The following is a 21676-nucleotide window of genomic DNA, read 5'->3' on the forward strand; positions in this document are numbered from 1 at the left end:
GAAAGACTGTTTCTTATCCTAACTGAATGGCAACGTCTCAAAGATCCTCTCAATCAATATGCAATTCTGTTAACCTGAAATGCCTGAATTTCTTGGCACTCTCTGCTTTAGAGGGTTTCATACTATTTTTTTAAGTCGGAAAGGGGAAGAAAGTCTATCAACTTGATTTTGTAGATTAAGAAACTGACTCGAAAGGCCCCGAGCTCCCCGCGGACTGCCTTGCATTTGACGAGGTTCCCACGCCGCCTCCAGTGAGCCGCCGAAGGTTGAAAGTTTGATGCGTGGTCGATCCTCAACCTTGGCATAAATAAATCACTTGGGGAACTTTAAAAACTACCAGGGCCCCAGCCACAGCCCAGACTAATTAAATCCGAAACTCAGATGCCCTGGAAGACCCCAGAATCAGTAACTTTTAAAACTGCCCAGGCAATTCCCATGTTGCAGCCAAGGGTGAGAACCACCGATTTAACAAAACTTCCCCTCTAAACGTGATATATCTTATTTCTAACGTATAATAGAGTTCTGATATATTACCACTATTTTCATTTTATACTTATATGTAAAGGTATACGCACAGAGAGACAGCTATGTGCATATACAGTACATACTAATTTAAAAACAATAGCAACGAAAATGTTCACCCTCCCTCAGGTGGGGGAACTCCCCCACCGAATCCAGAGCGCCGGGCTAATGACGAAATCGGAGCGTCCCCGGCTTGACCCCGCCCCTCAGCGTTACGCGGAGGCGCGCATGCGCAGTCCGCTCTGCTTGGAGCCTCAAACCCTCCGCTGGTTCCCTGGTCCGCCGGCCCTCGCTCCGCCCCCTAGGCCCCGCCCCCCAACCCGCTCGGCCCCGCCCTGACCCCGCCCCCGACCGCTCGGCCGCGCCCCCAGGTCCTCCCCGCCCTGCAGTCCGCAGCGCCCGCCGCCCGCGCCGCCGGCCTGTCCAAGATGGAGGGGGCTCCCCGGGCGCCGTTCGCCCTCCGGCTGCTTTTGCTCGCGGCGCTGCCGGCCGCTGTGTGGCTGACGACGGGCCCCCCTGAGCCGCCGCCGGCGCCCGGAGCCCCGAAGGTAGGGCAGGGCAGGCGCAGGTCTTCCGCTTCTGCGCCCCGACCCTCCGCGGAGGCCCGGGCCGGAGCCGTGGGGCTGCGGCGTCCCCGTCTCCCTGCCTCCCTGCGCTGGCCCGCAGGCCATGGGCTGGGGTCCGAGTCTCCGGAGGGGCAGTGGGGGGAAGCAGTCACGGAGATGAGGCGGGAGGGCCCGGGAGGCGGGAGAGCCTTTGAGACGGGCTGTCTAGTGTGTGGTTAAGCCCCGGCCGGTGGTCCCGGCTGTTACCATCCCGGCGGCGTTTGCCGTCGAAAGTACGCGATCGAGAGTGATCGCAGCCTTTGTCATGGCGCCGTCCCGGGGCACAGCCGGACAGCAGGCCAGGCGGTGTGTATGTGCTCGGGAAAGGTGGACGTTGCTCAGAGAGCGCGCGAGAGCGAGCCCGGGCCACCTGTCTGCCCGGCCGGCGGCGGGAAGGATCGCCTCCCCGGGCGCGCGGGGCTCGGGGGCACGCAGGCGGGTCGATGGGGCCGCAGGAGGAAGAGGCTGAAGACCCCGCTCTTCGCCTGACCTCGTCCCCTTGGCGGATCTTCGAGCGCGGTGGGACATCCGCACCCGCATCCCCTGGGAACCTGGTAGAAACGCGCTCATCAGACGCTGGGGGATGGGCCCCCCCCCCCCCCCCCCGTCTGCTTCAGCAAGCCCTCCAGGTGATTCTGAGGCCGGCTGCAGTTAGAGACCCCATTGCATGCTTGTGCGAAAGGGAGGCCGGTTCGTATCGTTTTTGCCGTGGAGTCGTACTGACCCAAACCAGTATTTGCTTTTCATCAGCTGAATGTATGGTAGGGAAAAGTTGGAAGACTTTAAAATGCGAGTTTTCCCAGAATGAAAAGAAACGACTTGGGTCCTCCTTTTCTTACTAGGCAAGACTTGAATACTCTAAATTCAGGGGTGACTGACACCATAAATGTCACCTTTTAACTTTTGGTGTTTTAGAGTTAGGATATTATTCTCCCTGGGTACAAAAATAACGAGCGTATTTCAGTTTCACTTCTGCTAGGGCATTCCAAGAAACCACAACAATGCAAGCCCTAACAACCGCTTGTGTCTGAAATTGTATGTGGACCACAGTTGCCACTGGTCGAAAATGTGAATGTGATGGGCAAGCACCAAGAGACTAAATAAAAGTGAAATAGTTTCCAAAGTTCTGGAAAGACATTGTTTTCCCTCTTCCAAAGATTCATCATAGTCACTTGTGAATCCACAAGACGTTTGAGCCTATTCCTATAATCTGAGAAAAATGCATTTTGACTGCAAGCTGAAAATACACCATCCTGTGGGCTCTTAGCTAGTTCATCATTTCAGTTCTCCCTTCCTAGGCCTTCTTTCCACTTTTGGAAAGTCCAGCTGTAAATTCAGAATTTCATAGATTATATGAATGCCAGGCAGCTAGAAGGAGAGTCTCATTCCTTGGAAATGTGTATATGGGAAGCTGAAGCCTCTTGATGTAAATTTTTTTCAACGTTTTATTGTAAAAATTTTCAAACATACAGTACATTTGAAAGAATTTTACAGTGATCACCCATATTGGGTGACTGCTGTCCAGCAGGCTTTCACGCAGTGGTGGTGTGTCTGTTCTCTCCGTTATGGAAGCCGCTAGACTCTGTTATTGAGCGCTTGAACTGTGGCCAGTGCGACTGAGGAACTAAGTTTGAAAAACTTTTTAATTAATTTAAATGTAAATAGCCGCATGTGGTTAGTGGATGCCGTGTTGAGTAATGCAAACTTAGACTACCATTTACATTTTATTGTGCTTTGCCACATGTCTCTTCATCTGTTCATGTTTGTATCCAGCATGATCTAAATCTAAGAAAACTGATTGAAGTCAGGAAAATCCTCCTTGTATCCTCTCAGTGCCTCAAATTTATTGGATTATAAGCATTTTTCTGTTTTGTTTACATATGCTGTTGTCTGAGTTGAGGTTACAGAGATTGAAAAATAAACATTTTTATGGTACATTCTTCTAATATTGAAATAACTTAGTCACCAAAGAGAGGCATCCAGAGGCCACATTTTCTTATATGTGTAAATATTTACTTTGTATACTTCCCTCAGACTGACTGATTTATTTTAAACCAGGTGTCTCTTACCTTTGTCCTTAGGAAGGCATTGTATCACAAATAGGCATCTTGTGAGTGAAGGAATTTGGGGGAAGAATTAAACATGGGCCAGGAGTCGCTTCTGCCACCCACACTCCCAGTATCCAGCGTCCTGGCTCACAAGCCTGAACTTCCAGTTGAGTCAGAGGCCCTCAGGAAGAGCAAGAAATGTGACCTGGCTCTGACCACTGGGTCAGGAGGCAGTAAGGAATGACAGAGTCTCCTCTGAAATGAAATCGTTCAAAAGGACCAAAAAGAATTTAATTGAATTTGATTCTCTGGAAAATAACAGTATGCTGCTGTCTGTTAATTGTCTTTTACAAACGCCATATTCTACTGGGCAAGTGATAGACGTAAGTGCAGTAACTTACTAACAGTATAGTGTATGTTCACTGCTGAAAGGCGGAAGCTATACAAAGGTTTCTTAGAACATCATCAGTGGAGGGTTATCTCTGGACTGTTTGAGGAACAATAGCCTACGGTTAACAGCCCCTCTAGTTTGAAAAGAGGAATTCTTGGCTGGAATTTGGGCATAAAACAATACAGCTACCAACCTGATGGCTTATTGAATGTTGATTGGTCCTAGAGATGAGAATATTGGTTCTCACCCACACTTAATTCTAGATTAGGCAGGCCTGGAGAAAGCGGGGCTGGTCCTGAGGAATCGCCAGTCCGAAAGCTTTCTCGTCTCCTATGGGAATTGGGAAGTGTACTCAAGTCAGCTTGAGTGAATGGTCTGGGCCTTCCTTGTTAGAATCCTGTTCTGCGAGTTGTCCCTGGAATCAAGCCAACCTCATACAATCACTCCAGTCTTATTCTCTCATTTGTTAGAAATATATAAAATGTTGTGGTTACTCACAGTGCCAAGAAATACACTTGTTTATTATTTTGATGTTTATGAATAATTTTTCTATTTTCTTTTTTTTTTTGAGGAAGATTAGCCCTGAGCTAACTACTGCCAATCTTCCTCTTTTTGCTGAGGAAGACTGGCCCTGAGCTAACATCTGTGCCCATTTTCCTCCGCTTTATACATGGGACGCCTACCACAGCATGGCTTTTGCCAAGCAGTGCCATGTCCACACCTGGGATCTGAACTGGTGAACCCCAGGCCACCGAGAAGCGGAACGTGCAAACTTAACCGGGCTGGCCCCTAATTTTCCTGTTTTCAAAGTTAAGAATAGCCAAGAAAAGAGTATCTGAGAATTTTTTTTAACTAAGGTATTGCTGACATGCAATATGTCACACATATAACATGAGAGGAGTATATGTTTTCATTCTAGGATGACAGTGTTTGTCTATGAATAACCTTAGGAAAGAACTTGATTTACAAATGACAAATTGTAGTTCCCGCGACACCGAATACTTAAAATAGTGCTTTCTTTTCTATGTAAAGCCTGTCAGTAATAAATCTAAATATTTGAGTAGGCTGCTTTTGGTGTACCTTGAGAAGCAGTAAAACTGTACACTGCACGTATTTGTCCATGGGCACGAGGGGACACATTTAAGAATGGTTAGAGCAACTTCGTTTATGAAAACAAACAAGTTGAAAAGAGCTCAAATGTCCGTTGATAGTGGAAGAAGTAAGTAAATTGGTAACCATTTGATGGACTATTACACAGCGCTGTAAATAAATGTCTACAACTGCATGCATCAACAATTTTAAAGATTTTATTTTTTCTTTTTCTCCCCAAATCCGCCTGGTACATAGTTGTATATTTTAGTTGTGGGTCCTTCTAGTTGTGGCATGTGGGACGCCGCCTCAGCATGACCTGATGAGCGGTGCCATGTCGGTGCCCACGATTTGAACTGACGAAACCCTGGGCCACCAAAGCAGAGCACATGAACTTAACCACTTGGCCATGGGGCTGGCCCCTGCATCAACAATTTTAAACAAAAGAAGGTCCAGCGGAATACATACAATATTATTCCACTTACATAAAGCTCAGAAACAGATAAAACTAAACCTATACAGAGAGATGCACAGATAGTAAAACTATAAAGAAACACAAGAAATGATTAATATGGACGACAACATCAGGACCTTCCTGAGGGGTGGTAGGGGACTTCTAAGGTGTGGATGATCTAGTTTTTAATCTAGGTAGTAGGTACATGAATATTAATCTTTTCTTTTAAACTCTAATTTGCATATTAGATACTCATATATGTGATATATTTCTTAGTTAAATGGAAAAAGTATAGAGATTATGAAAAATTGGAATTGTGAGTAAGAGCATAAGAAAGGCTGTGATAATGGAAATGATAGTTTTTAAAAATATTCTTTTAATGTCATAAACGATTATACTATAAATGGAGGAAAAGGAAAACTGCGTTATTCTCAGTTTGTGAAATGTGTACCTAGCCAATTTATATAATGTTTGTTTTGCAGGACAGCATCAGAATTAATGTAACTACCCTGAAAGACGGTGGGGAGGCATCTCGAGAACAGGTTTGTCTCCTTTTGGTTAGGTTTTAACATATAGGTTTAATATGCAGCCTGTTGTATTTTTACCTACACATCTAACTTAGTTAGATAATGTATTTTTGACATGAAGAGTTTGTCATCGTTTATAAACCATTGGAATTAATGTATATGCTGCTTTATTTTAAGGTGATTCTTAACATAACCTATGAGAGTGGACAGGTCTATGTAAATGACCTCCCTGTAAATAGTGGGGTCACCCGAATCAGCTGTCAGACTTTTATAGGTGAGTATGACTAAATCATTTCCGTAACTGTTCTGTTTTTAATACTAAATTAGTGAAACACAATTCTTTGATGTTATATATTTTCATTTTAAATTAATATACATCATTACTGGAGTATGTCATAACGCTAATATATTAAAATTCTGTTCCTACTTCACATTGATTATTCCTGGCATAGTCACATTTGCTTCTCTGTGAGATTGGCGTTGATTGGCACTGCATTTCTCGTAGGTTGGGATCATAGTGCAGTAAATGGAGATTTACGAGCAAGAGGCACAGCCTCAGGGGTGCTTATTGCAGCTACACAAAGTAAAGAGAAAAACGAGTTGTCTGTCTGATTCTCTAGTTTTCGGTTCTTCTACCCTTATGGCTGTATCACATTTTTCTTTTTTAACCTTTCAAAATCTTGAGTTGTCTAAAGACAAGCAAATCTGTTACATTGCAATGTACCATATTATTAGAATGAAATAAAGAATATGAGAAATATATATAGTATTCTATTTTAATATGCCTTTAAGGCAGTCAGTTTTTCTCTTAAGCACTTGTAGCCTGTGCTTGATTTGTTATGTATTTTCATTATCATTCAGTTCATTAGTGTTTTCTAATTATTTGTGGTGATACTTCCTTGTCCTTTGGGTCATTTAGTCCCCATTTAGTTGCTTAATTCCAAACATTTTAGTGTTTGTTTTTTTTTTTACTGATTCCACCTCTGTCATCAGAGAAATAATTTTAACCCTTTAAATTAGAGACTTGCTGTATGGCTTAGCACATGGGCAGTTTCCGTAGATGTTGCTTTCTCTGTGTGCTTGAAAAGTTGGATGTGATGTTGTAGCTATGTAGGTCACGTTTATTAATCGTGTTGTTCAATCTTTCATGGAATTCCCGCTTGCTCGCCTGCTCTGTCAGTTACTGTGAATGGCATGCTAAGATCTTCGCTATGGGGATCTGTGTATTCGCTCTGTTTCATCACTGTTTGCTTTATATATTTGGACACGACATTGGTAAATCCCTATGGATTTAGAACTGTCATGTCTTCCTGGTGGATCAACTCTTATTGTTATAACATGTCCTTCTTTATCACTAGTGAAGTTCCTGCCTTAAAATCCGCTTCATCTATGTTATTTTCGCAATAACTGCTTTTTGGACAGGGAGAGGGGAGGGCAGTGGATTGTTGACATGGTATCTTTCCATTTTCTTTCAGTCTTTCTGGATCCTTACAATGAAGGTGAATCTCTTATAGGCAGCATATACTTGTGTGTTTTTTTTTTTTTGATTTAGCCTGTCAATCTGTCTTTTAATTAGAATTTTAATTAATTTATTTTTTTTGTTAGTGCCTTCACATAGATTCTGATTCCTAGTGACCCTGTGGACAGCAGAGCAGAACCCTGTCCAGTCTTTTTGCGCCACTCTCTCACTTTCTGGCGCTGTATCAGATAATGCTCCACTGCTGTTCGTAGGGTTTTCAGGGCCAGTTGTTTTGAAAGTGGGTGGCCAGATCCATCATCCTGGTCTGTCTTAGTCTGGAAGCTCCACTAAAACCTGTCCACCACAGGTGACCGGTGGCATGGCTTTCAGCATCACAGCTGCCACAGTAAGACAATGACCGATGGGTGGTGTGGGCCCCTGACCAGGAACCGAACCCAGGCCGCGGTGGTGAGAGTGCTGACTCTTAACCCCGAGACCACTGTTTATCCGTTTATTTGCATTAATGTAGTAACTGATGTATTTGGGTTTGAGTCTTCCGTCTTAATTATTTGTTTCCTGTTTGTGTCCCACCTCGTCTGTGTTCCTTTTTCTTTTCCTTTTTGCCCTCTTCTGGGTTATTTATTTTTTGTCTCATCATTCTCCTCTATCCTGTTGGTTCTTATATGATTTTACTATTCTTTCAATGGTTACCCTTGCGATCAATAAACTAGTACTTTTATCATTTACCAAACAATGAAAGAACCTTAGAACACTTCAACTCCGTTTGTTCCCTTTCTGCTTTTGTGTTGTTATTGTCTTGCATTTAACTCTTTATGTCCTTAAACCCTGTGCAGCATAATTATCCTTACTGTTTTCTCTAGTCCCATATTGATTTGCGTTTACCCTCGTGGTCACCCTTTCAGTTGCTCTTCATTCCTTCCCAAATATCTTGTTCCCCTCTGGGGTCATATTTCCTCTCCCTAAAGAATTCCCCTTATGGGTTTTTTAGTGCAGATTTGTTAGCAATGAATTATCTGAGCTTTTGTTTGTCTGAAAACATCTTTGCGTTGCCTTCCTGTAGGAGCGTGTTTTCACTGCATGTGGAAGCGTAGGTTAGCTCTTGAAAGACTAATTTCCATCGTCTTCTCGCTTCTGTAGTTTCCATTGAGAGTTAGTGTCAGTCCCATACTCATTGTTCAGTGAGGATCATATATTATTTTTCTGGGGTTTTTTTCTGTTTACTTTTAAGATTTTTTTCTTTGCCTTTGATTCTCAGTAGTTTTACTATGATGTGCTCAGGTCTGGAGTCCTTTAATCTGTGAGTTGATGTTTTTGTCCATTTGGGGAAATTTTTGGCCAGTGTCTTTTCAGCAAATGCTACTTCTCCTTCGTCTCTTACTCCCTTCTTGTCTTTCATTTACGCTTACATTTGACCCTTTCACAGGGTTCCATATATATCTTACATCCCTTTCTGTTCTCTATCCTTTTTTCTTCCTGTCCTTCCAGCACAAAAATTCATCAGCTGAGTCTAATTGAGCTAATTTCACTCGTTGGACTTTCCTTCTAGGATTTCCATTTCATTCTTTTTTGTTGCTAATAGCGTACAGTTATCTGGTGAAATTCTCCATTTTATCATCTATCTTTTTGAACCTGTTACTTGCAGTAGCTTTAAAGTTCATATCTGCCCACTCTAATGTCTTGAGCCCCTCTGGATCTGTTTTTTTTCCTCTTGATCCCTCTCCTACTCTGTACTGTTATTTTTGATATTGCGTATGAAAAATTCTAAAGGCTCTGGATGATATGATCTTCCTCCAGACAGGATTTCCTTTAGTCCCTGGTGGTCATGATGTTAAGGGGTGGAGCACCTTCGATATTAAGTCGAGGACTGAGCTGATTGAAGGCTGGGCCCCAGGCTTGGGAGGCCTGGTCTGTCTCTCCTTCTCTGATGCTCCTCGGATGTGGCTCTTCATGGGTCCCAAGTGAAAACAGTCTTTACCAGGGCCCCTCCTGTTTTGTGGGCCCCAAACTGCCCACCATCATGAGCCTGCCGAAAGTTTGGCCTAATGTCTTAGTATCCTAGGTATATGCTCAGTTTCTCAGCCCAACCCACTTACCACTCAGCAGTTGTTTCAGTGGGGGAGCTGCATAGACGGTTGGCTTACTTTATGCTTCCCTTCTCTCTAGGGTCTTGTCTAGGACCCTGGATACCTTTGTGCCTTAAACTTCGTTTTACCCCCAAGCTGCCTGGGACTGACGGAAGCTCCGTTTAGCTTCTCTGCCTCGTAGCCACTGTTTTCTCTTCAGCCTTCCAGCTTCTCCACTGTTCACCCGGGGAAGTGGCAGGTGCCTGGTGGGGTGCCGCCTGTGTTTTTAGGTCTCCTGCCTCTAGACAGGTGCGGGTTTTGAGTGTCTGTGGGTTTATTTTTTTACGTCTTTTCTGGTGGTTCTCAGTGAGAGAGTTGGTGTACTACAAGCTAATCCATCATAGCTATTGAGAGAAGCGCCGTTCCTGGTTTACATAATAATCCCATTGGTGTTGTATTCAGCAGGAGTTGGACGCGGAGTGCAGCCTGGCTGCTCTGTTTGTTATAGTCATCTTTCTGGTCATCCCAGTTGTCGCCATGCGTTCATTTCTTTGATAGCTCAAGTAAATGCCCGTCTTATCAGTTACAAGAATTTTCAGAACATTAAATGCAACAACAAAAAGTCTTCTTTCCTTAATTCTTTTAAAAAATTTCTTTGGTAGGTGTACTAGTTATTTATTGCTGTGTCACAAGTTAACCCCAAATTTAGTAGCCTCTAACAATACTGTCCCATAGTTCCTCTTGGCTTGGCCGGGTCCTCTGGCTCTGGCTCTCTTGCAAGGATACAATCATCTCAAGACTCATCTGGGAAAGATTTGCTTCCTAGCTCACTCTCATGGTGGTTGACAGGATCCAGTTCCTTGAACTCTCGCACTGAGGCCTCTCTTCCTCACAAGATGCCAGCTGGAGGCCTTCCTCATTTCCTTGCCACATAGAGCATCTCACAACATGGCAGTTGGCTTTATCAGCAAGGGGACGAAAGAAGACTGCCAGCAAGAGAGAGAGTGCTGGCAAGCCAGAAGTCACAGTCTTCCATGATCTAATCATGGACATGCCTTTCCATCACTTTTGCTGTATTCTGTTTGTTAGAAACAACCACGAGGTCCAGCCCACACTCTGGGAGGGAATTACACGAGGTCATGAATACCAGGGGCAAGGGTCACTGAGAGCCATTTTTGAAAGCTGCCTTCCACAGTATGGAAAGTCAGAATATGAAGGGCCTTCATTGTTTTAATTTAATTTTACTCTACAGCAAGGGTACCAGATTTGGGGGCTGGAGAGTCACCACTTTGATGTATTTATATGACTGCGTTTTCTTATCCATCGACTCTCTTGTGCCCTCGTGCATTAGCCTTTGGGCATACACATGCTGACAAGGAGCCTACTGTTCGTGAAGGAGACCGATGAGTACACAGTCAGGGAATACACTGAGAGGGACCACGAGAGAGGAAAGTTGTACAGTTATGAGCCTTAGAGGATATGAGGGAGGTTAGGCAGAGCAGAGAGAGAAGAGCAACAAGTGCCACCGTCAGGAGCCTAAAGAAGGACCATTCAGAGAACTGCCGGCAAAGTCCTAGGGATGCCACTGCAGGTGTTTGAGCGAGGAGGCTGCGTGATGAAAACTGTGTGGTGGTGAGATCAACCTGGTACTGTTGTGTGGACGGTTCAAAGGGGAAGAGACAAAGAAGGGGAGGATTGTTAGTCAACTATTTCAGTTGTAAGTAGTTCATGAACTGGGTATTGGGTAGGGAGGTGGGTAGGAGTGAAAAGGGCAAAGGTAAGAGACACCTAGGAGCTGGAAGGGCCCACAGGAAGCGCCTGACTGGACACAGGACGAGGGCGAAGAAGTGGGAGGTGACCTGGTAACTCGTGTCCTGGCAGCTTGGAGAAGGGCGGATTCATTCACAAAACAGGGAAGTCCGCGAGGAGCAGTTTGTGGAGACAGTCAGGTTGAGCTGAAAGCTTAGGTCTCTTGGTTCTCAATAAAAAGGTCTGTGCCTGCTTAAAAATTTACAAATGTTAGTCTGTACCCCCCAAGATTTTGATTTATTAAGATTGGGGTGAGGCTCTGGCATCTAGACTGTTCCCAGGAGATTCTGATGTATAGTTGGGATTTAGAACCACTGAACCAGGGGTGTGAACATTATTGATCATTTATGGTGGCGTATGTAGTTTAAAGTCTGTATTTATAATTCTGGATGGAGTCGGTGGTTAACAGAGCTATAGAACGATAAACTTAATGCATGCTCTCAAGGAACTCAGCCTGGTCAGGGAGATGGGCTTATGAACTAAGAGCTACCCTGCAAGAAAGCTAGTGCTTTAAAAAAAAAGGCATGTCCTCAGCACTGTAGGGATGCGGTAGCTAGAACCACCTAAGCAGGAGGTTGTTCAAAGTGGATGGGGGGAGAGTGAGTAGCAGAGAGCAGCCAGATAAATGGAATGACCAGATTCACACAGCTGGGCCTGCGTGCAGAATAGCCATCTGGGTTCCATTTTGGCAAATAATCCTCAGATGAAAACAGTTGAGGGACAGAAACGAAATGCACCTTTTGCAGCAGTTTCATTGGTTTATGCTGACTTATTTTTTTCTGTAGCGCTTTTTGCCTTAGAGTAGCCACTGGCTCTATAAACCAGCGGCAGCTGCTATGCCCCCGTCTCCTTTGGGGTGGGGTCGGGGGTTCTTGGCTAGAGGGAACACGGCCAGTAGCTAATCCTACGCCCTCATCCATTAGGGAGTAGTTCCAGGGCCCTCCGCCCTCTTCTCCAGCAGTGACAGGCACTTATCAGGGGGAGGACTGAGCACAAACTCAGTGTCCTTACTGCTTGGCCTGCTCCATCACTGGGTTCTGTGAATGAATGAATGGGTGGATGAAGGCGCTTACTTTGCTAAAACATGGGATTGGCTGTGTCTTCTGGCCCGTTTTGTAAATTCCTAAATACCTATGCCATGTTTCTTCCTCACTGACACACTGTGTAAGAGAATAGAAAAGAGGATGCTACTGTGGTGTTTCGTACAAAGTCTAAAGACCATGAAGCATTTTTTCCTTTGCAAATGACTCTAAGAGTTTTGAGGACTTGTCAAGTTGTCTTTGTTTTTACACATCTGAGACATCAATGAGGTCAGAGATAAAGGCAAAGAAATTGATACACAGCTGTCTTGTTCCGTGTAAATTATCAAAATAATCAAATTTAACAGATTTGGTGGCATTTTTTGTTCAAAGCTGTCATTACTTTTTTTATAGTGAAGAATGAAAATCTAGAAAATTTGGAGGAAAAAGAATATTTTGGAATTGTCACTGTAAGGATTTTAGTTCATGAGTGGCCTATGACATCTGGTTCCAGTTTGCAGCTAATTGTCATTCAAGAAGAAGTAGTAGAGATTGATGGAAAACAAGTAAGACAGTATGCTTATTAATTGGGAATTAAATTGTAAAGATTTGTGCTCAGTATTGTGCATATGTTCAATTGTTTTCTTATTTCTGATTTGATAAGGAAGAAAGGTACCTAATGTTGCCTGTGTCCAGTCATTTGGGATTTTTTACTTGTTTTAGCATTTACTTATTTAGCATTTGAAGTCTTAATTTTAAAAAATTGATCATATTCCTACCTGTTGATATCACTTTAAAATATTATGAACATCATTAAACAGAGCAAGTAAGTGAGGAGAGTGACTTTGGTTCACAGCTCTGCTGCTGTCTGCTCTGGCTAAGTCTCTCAGTAAATGCAATGGAATTGAGCAAGCTGACGGTAGCGAGCGCTAAAGCACAGAAATACGATTAAAGATGCAAATTAATGCCTCAAATGGGGGGAATAAAGAGGAACTGTGTGAACAGGACAAGTCTTTTAGTTACAGAAATCAGGGAGGAAAATTCAGTTTTAAAATCTCATGGGGTTATGCCATTATTTAAAATAAAGAGTAATTGATTATTTTTTCCTATAGGCTCAACAAAAGGATGTCACTGAAATTGATATTTTAGTTAAGAACCAGGGAGTACTCAGACATACAAACTACACCCTGCCTTTGGAAGAAAGCATGCTGTACTCCATTTCCCGAGACAATGACGTTTTGTTTACCCTTCCCAACCTCTCCAAAAAAGGTACTTTAAGAGACCGTTATTTACAGTATTAAGGATGTTATTTCTTTTGTTCGTAGCTTTTTAATCATAGTTAACATTTTTGGAAGTAAGCTTCTTTCAAACATACTTTATAACACGCATTACTTGATATGTCCACTTAAGGACGTCAGGAGTCTCTTTTGAGTCTGAAAAGAATGTGGTCCGTGCTCATTGCAAAGTGACATCTTGCTGTAATTATCTACTCTTACTCTGGGTAATCATCACAAGATACATGATAAGAATATCATTCGTGTAACTTCATGTAGAGGAAGCAGTAGTCATTTTTTTCCACCAGAACAGAACTTTTAAAAATTTGACTTTCTGTGTGATAGAATCATAATTGCCATAGCTCTGGTATAACTGTCTTAGTTTATGGCACCTTTCTGACACTTAAATCTGAATAATCAAATATGTTATTTTTTTCCTCCCATGGCAAAATGTATGTTCTTACTATCCTAAGTGTTTGTGGTGTAGTAATCTTAGGACTAGTAGGAGAGGCCCGAGTGCGCCTGCGTCTTGGTAACTTGGCTCTTCCTCCTCAGTAGAAAGTGTTAGTTCGTTGCAGACCACCAGCCAGTACCCCATCAGGAGCGTGGAGACCACCGTAGAAGGAGAGGCTCTACCTGGCAAATTACCTGAGACTCCTCTCAGAGCAGAGCCTCCGTTTCCCTATAAGGTAAATCAGCTGTTTGGGATTATCTTTATGTTACAAACATTTATGGTTACAGTGAAGAAAATAGCATTTAAAATGAGGTGGAAACCGTGAGCATTAGAAGTACGAAACATTGTTAATGATGGTCTCATCACTGTTTTAATGTGGTGTTTTTAGGTATTCCTATTTTCCTTTCCGAGTTTCATTTCATAATGATAGAGTCAGATAATGATGCTGAAGGCACTGGATTTCATTTTGTTTGGGATTTCTAGTTCCATGTTTTTCCTAAATCCCCATTTGTTTAGTCTGTGACTGCTGCCTCGCACGCACACGTGCATGGTGCCCTCGCCATCTTGTACAGTGACCGAGCACGCTTGGTTGACAGTATGCTAAGTCAGACTGCTTAAGTTTGACTCCTGCTTCTGCCACTTACTAGTTTTGGGATCCTGAGTTCCTAGCCTCTCTAACCTCAGTTTCTTTATCTGTACAACGGGATGCCCACTTAATCTGCAAAGTAGTGCCCGTCACATGTGGTTGTATAAGGATTAAATAAGATGGGTGCTGATGTCAGTTGCATTGGCACCTCTGAAGTACTCATGTGTTACTAATGAGCTTACACAGCTGGCCGGGAAGATATTCGGGGTTCAGAGAGAGTATCGTGATGTCTCCATAAGTATTAGCTAGGCCCCTTCCTCACAGTAATTTCCATTGAAATGAGCAGGGTCTGCTGGTAGTCTCAGAGGAGCCCAGAGATGATTCTTTGAAGAACTTCTCACTGAAGATTGGGATTGCTTGTTTGGGGTTGCTGGGGAAACCCAGGTCACTTTTTGCTACCTGAACCCTAGCCCCCTCATCCTGTCCACTTCCGCTCCCTCGGAGCTCGGCCGCCTGGGAACAGGCTGTCTTTAAAGCCCGTGCCGTCAATGCATTCTTAGTTTCCTCTCTCACTCTTGAAGGATAGAAATATGTTTTGTACACAGTGAACTCCCCATCTGTTCTAAAAGCTATTAATAGGAGTGTCTTTCTCTCCTTCTCTTGTCCTCCCACTATTGGAAACACAGTTGACTCCTGGTCCATTTGGGGTAAAGTGTACTAGCCTAACTTCTTGTCACTTAGCAATTATTTGCACTTGATTTATAGTTAGAAAACCGTATAATTGTAAAGGACAGTAATATTTCTGTGCTTGTGTTGTTAGAACTTAATTTTTAAAATTGTAAATAACTTTCTAAGGTACGTTTTAAAGTAAAATGTACCTATTTAAAATATAGAGTTAGGTAAGTTTTGACAAGTGTAGACACCCATGTAACCACCCCCACAATCAAAATATGTTATTATTATCACCCCAGAGCTAGAACATGATTTTTAAAATTTCGTAGAGCTCAAATCAAACTTGCATGTCTAATCAAAACTCCTGTTTTAGGTGATGTGTCAGTGGATGGAGAGGTTCAGGAAGGACCTGTGCAGGTTCTGGAGCAGCGTTTGCCCAGTGTTCTTCATGTTTTTGAATGTCATGGTGGTCGGAATTATAGGAGCAGCTGTGGTGATAACCATCTTAAAGGTGCTTTTCCCAGTTTGTGAATACAAGTAAGTATTTCTTAGGTTTGGAACAGTATGAGTACTTTTAGTGATTAAAAATTGAATTGTTTACTATATGTTAGAGCAGAAAATACAAAAATTAAGAAGGAGAAGAAAAGTGGAAGGGAGGATAACATCTCCCTTTTGTTTCTAGCCCATCTTCCAACTTTAGGAGAATTAAAAGACATTTATTGGCTATCTGTTACAATAAAGATGCTTGTCTTGGGGATTCAAATATGAATTAAGACAAACTCTGCAGTCCAAGAACTTAACGTCTATTAGAGAGAGAAAGGAAACAAATTTAATGGGAAATGCAGTGTGTATAGTAAGAGAGAGACGAAACAAGAGGGCTTCACTGTGTGTTGTCGACCCCACAGTATCAGTTGAAAGTGCAGTTACTCTCAGAGGAGCGGGATGCTCACTGCGTGCTGCTTGTGAGAGAAAACAGCACAAGAGGAAACTCTGACTGTTTGTCGGGGGCTTAACTCACCAATGGTCCCAGATGCACTGGGATTCTGTGCAGTAAAAGAAAGCAGCATGCATGCTGAGATGGAGAGAAGTCCAAAATCTGTTAGATGGGAAAAACTGCATAACAGTATGATCCCATTTGGGTAAAACAAAAGTATTATGTGTATATAGATGGAGAATTTCTGGAATGACAAAGAAAATAAGTTCTCTCTAATAAGTGGGAATGAGAACAGGGGTGAAGAGAGTTTCACTTTTCCCCTTCTGTACAGCTTGATTTTTTTGGTGAGGAAGATTGGCCCTGAGCTAACATTTGTTGCCAATCTTCTTCATTTCGCTTGAGGAAGACTGACTCTGAGCTAACATCTTTGCCAGTCTTCCTCTATTTTTTGTGGGATGCTGCCATAGTGTGGCTTGAGAAGCAGTGCCAGGTCCATGCCTGGGATCTGAACCTGTGAACTCTGGGTCACCAAAGCAGAGTGTGTGAACTTAACCACTACGTTGCCGGGCCAGCCCCAGCTTGATTTTTTTAACCATATGAAATTATTTTACACATTTTACAATGAATTTATTGTTAGCATTTTCAAAAGTTAAATGATTAGTCTTTTTGGTTGTCTTAATAGAAGTAAATCTCAGCTGGCCCAGTGGCACAGCAGTTAAGTTCGCATGTTCCACTTCGGCGGCCCGGGGTCTGCTGATTCAGATCTCAGGTGCAGACCTACGCACTGCTCATCAAGGCATGCTGTGGCAGCCATGTTACATATGAAGTGGAGGAAGATGGGCACGGATGTTAGTTCAGGGCCAAGCTCCCTCAGCAAAAAAAGAGGAAGATTGGCAGCAGATGTTAGCTCAGGGCTAATCTTCCTCAAAAAAAAAAGTAAATCTCAATAGAAGAGAGAGGACCACAATTTTTCGCTTAGTTAAATTACATTGCACCATGTTGGAAAGACCATATGATTGTAGGAAAAAAGACCCAATTTTAACATTCACTTTTCTACTTCCTTGTCATGACGTCTTCAAAATTACCATGTCTTCATGTGTAACATTGAACTAGTGCCTCCCTTAAAGGATTGTTAAAGGTCAGAGTCATAGTGCAAGCAAAGAACCTGAGAAATATTAGTGCTCCTGCCCTTTTTAGTTAGAGTTTCTTCTGAAGAATTTGCATTTCCCATTTCTTTCTGATAATGAAAATTCTGTAACTTACTAGTTTCTTCTTTTTTCTTTGGCTGCCAGGAAGCTCAGAACTTTTTAAAAACTTTATTATGAAAACCTGTGTAGAAAGCAGTGTTATAAACTTTTTTATTTTTCTTTTACCAAATGTTTTTATTTGTTATGGGTTCCTCTGTGGGAAAAGATGCAATGTAAAAACCAAATTAAAAACCAGATTTGCAATGTACTTTATCAATGGCAGCTGTACTGAAGATGCTCTCTGGTAGTCAGAGATTCCATCAGTGCAGACGCGCAGAGAGCAGTTAAAGCAGCTGTCACTTCCCCGTTCAGTTCATGTTCCTGGAGGTCCTCAGTGTTAACTGTTGGGTGGCATCTTCATCCAAATGCTGTGTATTGATAGAAATGTATACTGGTAACTATAGTGCTCGCCCTCGACTCTCACCTGTCCCACAGGCTGCTTTGCTCACTTCTGACGGAGGCCCCCACGCTGTCGCGGTTCACAGCACTCTCAGTGTGCCAGTAACTTTCCTGGTGCCCTTATCTAAGCCAGAAGAAAACACTGAAAGAAAAATATTTTTATTGAATTCTTAACTCACTAATGGGATGTGTGCATGTGTAGGGCACCACACAATACTCTTATCTTGGAATCAGAATGACACCTCCACCCTCATTTCCTAGTCAACTCTAGTTTTTGCACAGCATTTGCTTTTTATCACAGTACCTGCCCAAAATCCCGCTTTGCAAAGACAGGACTTCACTGAAAGGAACGTGTAGTGCCATCTCACGTTGAAGCCGTGAAGTGCCCTCAGCCTAGTATTACACATGAAGTCTGGACAACTTCAGTAGTCTCTAGTGCCTCTGAGTCTGCTGTGCCCCCGGGGTCTCAGTGCAGTTTAGGGACCGTGGGCCTAAGATCTTTTCCTGTCAATACATATACAGGCTGACTTATTCTCTTTATGGCTGCATAGTGCTCCACAGTATGCAGATGCCTTAATGTAACCATTCCTCCATTAGACAGCTAATTTCCAATTATGCTCTAGTCTGCATTCTTAAATGTACATGCATCTCTGGGCACGTGTGTATTTATGGAGAACAGAGTCCTAAAAGTGAAATTACTGGGTCAAAGGGTACATATATTCAGCATCTCCTCAACACTTGATAGCAGTCTTTTTGTTTTTGCTACTGTGGACAGAAATAGAATCTTACTTTAATTTGCATTTTCTTCTTCCTAGCATCTTTGCTAGTCTGGGTCTAGCTCAGTCTAGCGTCTCTGTGAGAATTGGCTGTATATATTTCTCCTGTGACGTGCCCAGTCACAGCCTGGCCCATGCTTCAGTTGTCTTGCCTTTTGTAACCATCAGTGTGTGGGAGCTCCCTTGTCTGTTACACACACATGGCATGTATTGCAGATATATGTATTTTTTATCCCAGACTACGATTTGTCTTTTGCTCTTGTTTATGGCTTTCCATATCATACAGAAGTTTTAAATTTGGGGCCAGAACAATTCATACTTTTCCTTTCTGGCTTTTAGGGTTCTTAATTTGTCTTAAGTAGGCCTTTCCCATCTTAAATTACATAAGAGTCTTCTTAAAACTTATTTTTTACCATCAGTTTTGGTTGAGTTTAAGCTCGAGTTCTGATCTTGTTTTCCAGAGAGGCCCTTGTTCGATTAGTAATTTGCCCAGTGATTAGAACCTTACCCTTTTCTGAGCTAAATTCCCATGTACCTTAGTCTTGTTTCTGGACTGTCTTCTTCCACTGACTTGTCTATTCCTGTGCCAGCAGCACGGTTTGAATTACTACATTTTACTAAAACCTTTGATAGCCGCTTAGGGCACCTGCCGCTCCTTCCCATTGTTCTCTTGAAGAAAATGTTACAGCTGGTCTTGCAGCTTCTCCCTTGTGAACTTTGGAATCTGCTTGTTCAGTCCTAGAAACCACTGACTTCTGTCGACGGTTGGTTTGGGACGACGCTGAACTCGCAGCGCAGGCTCTTGGATCCGATCCGAAGGCCTCTCCCTGGCCGGGTGCTTAGTGAGAGAATGGTGCCTGAGGTCTAGGGCTGCTTTCTGTGGTGAGGACTGCTGAGAAGGCTGCTTGGCCTAGTCTTTTTGCCCACCTTGTGCAGATCTAGGGCTCGGAGCGTCTGCGTTGGAGATCTCTGCTTCCCCCGTCCTTCCCTTCCCTGCAGCACCAAGGAAGGACTGACTCCCCATCCCTTCGACTCCCGCAGTTCTGTGGTTAAACTGAACTTTGGACTCAGAGTTCGTACAACCACTATAAACTAAATAAAATGAAGCAGAAGCACCTAACCCCAGGGATGTATTTACCTACAACCATGAAGTATCCCTGTCTTCCTCCCAAACTACAGACAGCGCAAATGTTTCATTGGAATTTTTCTATTTCAGAGGAATTCTTCAGTTGGATAAAGTGAATGTTATACCTGTGACAGCTATCAACTTACATCCAGATGGTCCTGAGAAAACAGTGGAAAACCGTGGAGATAAAACATGTGTTTAAAACACCGTCTCAAATCATTGACTTTGAATTAGTCTTTTGGCTCTAAATTTGCCACTTGAATATAATTTTCTTTAAATCATTAAGAATCAGTTTATACACTAGAGAAATTGCTAAACTAAAACTGCCTAAAACTTGACCTTTAAAGTGACAAGTTAAAGTTCACCTTATTCTATACCAGGGCTGGCTATTCAGATGATGAATTGTTAAGGAAAATTTAAATGAAGTGGAAGAGAAGACAAGTGAAGAAACTTTGAAATTACCAAAAAGAAAAAAAAAGGCAAGACAAAAATGCCATGTGCCAATACTTTTCAAGGTGCCTTTGTTAAGGGAATTATATCCACTTAATTACTATAATATATAAGACTTTATGAAAAGCACTTTATGAAATTCTAATTTAAATGCTCGAGAACTTAACACTTATTTTTTTATTCAGTAAAATGTGCCTTTATATTAAGTACGTGACTCAGTATAAAATCACTGAAGTGTATAATGATTTGACTGTATCCTGTACCAAGACTACTTACCTTGAATACACCGGGATTTAAAAATAGTAGTGACATGTTCTCACTCTAAAATAAACTTTTTTTGAGAAAAAAAGTACAGTCTTTTTGATATACTTGGCCCAGGTGAGAATTACTTATGTATAACAGCTCCCATCACATGCGCTGGCTGAAACCAGGGCTCCAGCACTTGCTGAGTCCATCAGTAACACGGAATCAGAACGTGCCTTCGCTCCGTGGTTCTAAGTATGGTGCTAGTTATCCTAAAACAGCATTTGGTCTTACTTTTTTTAACCATTACCCATACTGACATACATTTTACAATGTGATGTAGTACATATAATACTTATCTTTACTCTATGTGATAGATATTTTCTATTGTTTGATTAAAAAAAAATGATTGCATCCCATCATTTTAAACACATTGTCCGGGGCCAGCCCTGTGGCCAAGTGGTTAAGTTCGCGCACTCCGCTTTGGCGGCCCAGGGTTTTGCTGGTTCAGATCCTGGCGCGGACATGGCACTGCTCATCAGGCCATGCTGAGGTGGCGTCTCACATGCCACAACTAGAAGGACCCACAACTAAAATATACAACTATGTACGAGGGGGATTTGGGGAGAAAAAGCAGGAAAAAAAAAAGATTGGCAAGAGTTGGTAGCCAAGGTGCCAATCTTTAAACACATTGTCCAAGAAAGTATTGACTGGTTTTTAAAACCACCTTAGATTTAGGCTAAACAGGTGTGTTAGTTTGGGGGAAGGAGGACAGGTAGAGTGAGGGGGTGATGTTTCATTTTGCCTAGCTGTTTCTACTGAGTTCTAACCAGTTCTAACTCCACACAATGACTGAGCACAAGCACAGCGAGCAGAACAGCCAGTTGGAGAGGAGGCTGTGCGGTCAGCAGACCCCATCCTGCCTTCTCTCCTCACCTGTGAGACCTGGGACCGCACACGGCACTCAGTCTCCGTGAGGCTGTTTTCTATGGTTGCGATGATACAGTTAGTTATTTTTTTATAAGTAATCATAAATGGAAATCTTACCTAAAATTTTATATGATTAACTTACTTCATTTATTAACTTTTACTTACACCATTAACTTATTTTAATTATGCTTAGTATCCCTGAGTGACGGGCTCAGTGAGTTTCCTTAGGGTGCAGTGAGCAGCACAGGTACAGAATTACCTACTTGCCTACAGTGCAGCCTCTTATGTGGGCAGAATAAAGTCAGGCAAGGTTGTATACAGATACATAATTTTTCCTTTTAAATGCACAGTAGAATGAAGCGTCTTTAAAGCTCTCCCAGGAAGAGGAGGAAAGCCACCATAACACCAGGCAGGAAGGCAGGCATACTGGGTGTGCACGGTTCATGCCTCAACTGGCTACTTGTTTAAGAATGTTCAGGAATTTTCACTTATTCACTGGCATCCAAGGAGCCAGAGCCAGTCTTATTCCCCAGAAGGAACAGCAGGCACACACAGTGGAAGAGAAGATGCTATACTAC

The 21676-nt window shown here is 42.8% G+C and overlaps 1 protein-coding gene across 2 annotated transcripts; it reads left to right on the forward strand.

The window, feature by feature from the left end:
- Window positions 1–761: 761 nt before the first annotated feature.
- Window positions 762–20274, forward strand: GINM1 (glycosylated integral membrane protein 1). 2 transcript variants are annotated; one of them, XM_044768317.2, is made up of 8 exons: window positions 762–1070; window positions 5592–5651; window positions 5814–5910; window positions 12422–12573; window positions 13120–13276; window positions 13837–13970; window positions 15367–15530; window positions 19566–20274. In XM_044768317.2, the coding sequence occupies exons 1-8, from the start codon at window positions 951–953 to the stop codon at window positions 19675–19677; spliced, it is 996 nt and encodes a 331-aa protein (XP_044624252.2). In that variant the 5' UTR covers window positions 762–950; the 3' UTR covers window positions 19678–20274. The 2 variants fall into 2 exon arrangements, with proteins under 2 accessions (XP_044624252.2, XP_044624264.2); XM_044768329.2 differs by having other exon boundaries at window positions 855–1070; window positions 13840–13970.
- Window positions 20275–21676: the final 1402 nt, after the last annotated feature.

Source organism: Equus asinus, chromosome 1 (assembly GCF_041296235.1).
Source record: "Equus asinus isolate D_3611 breed Donkey chromosome 1, EquAss-T2T_v2, whole genome shotgun sequence".
Lineage (NCBI taxonomy): Eukaryota > Metazoa > Chordata > Mammalia > Perissodactyla > Equidae > Equus > Equus asinus.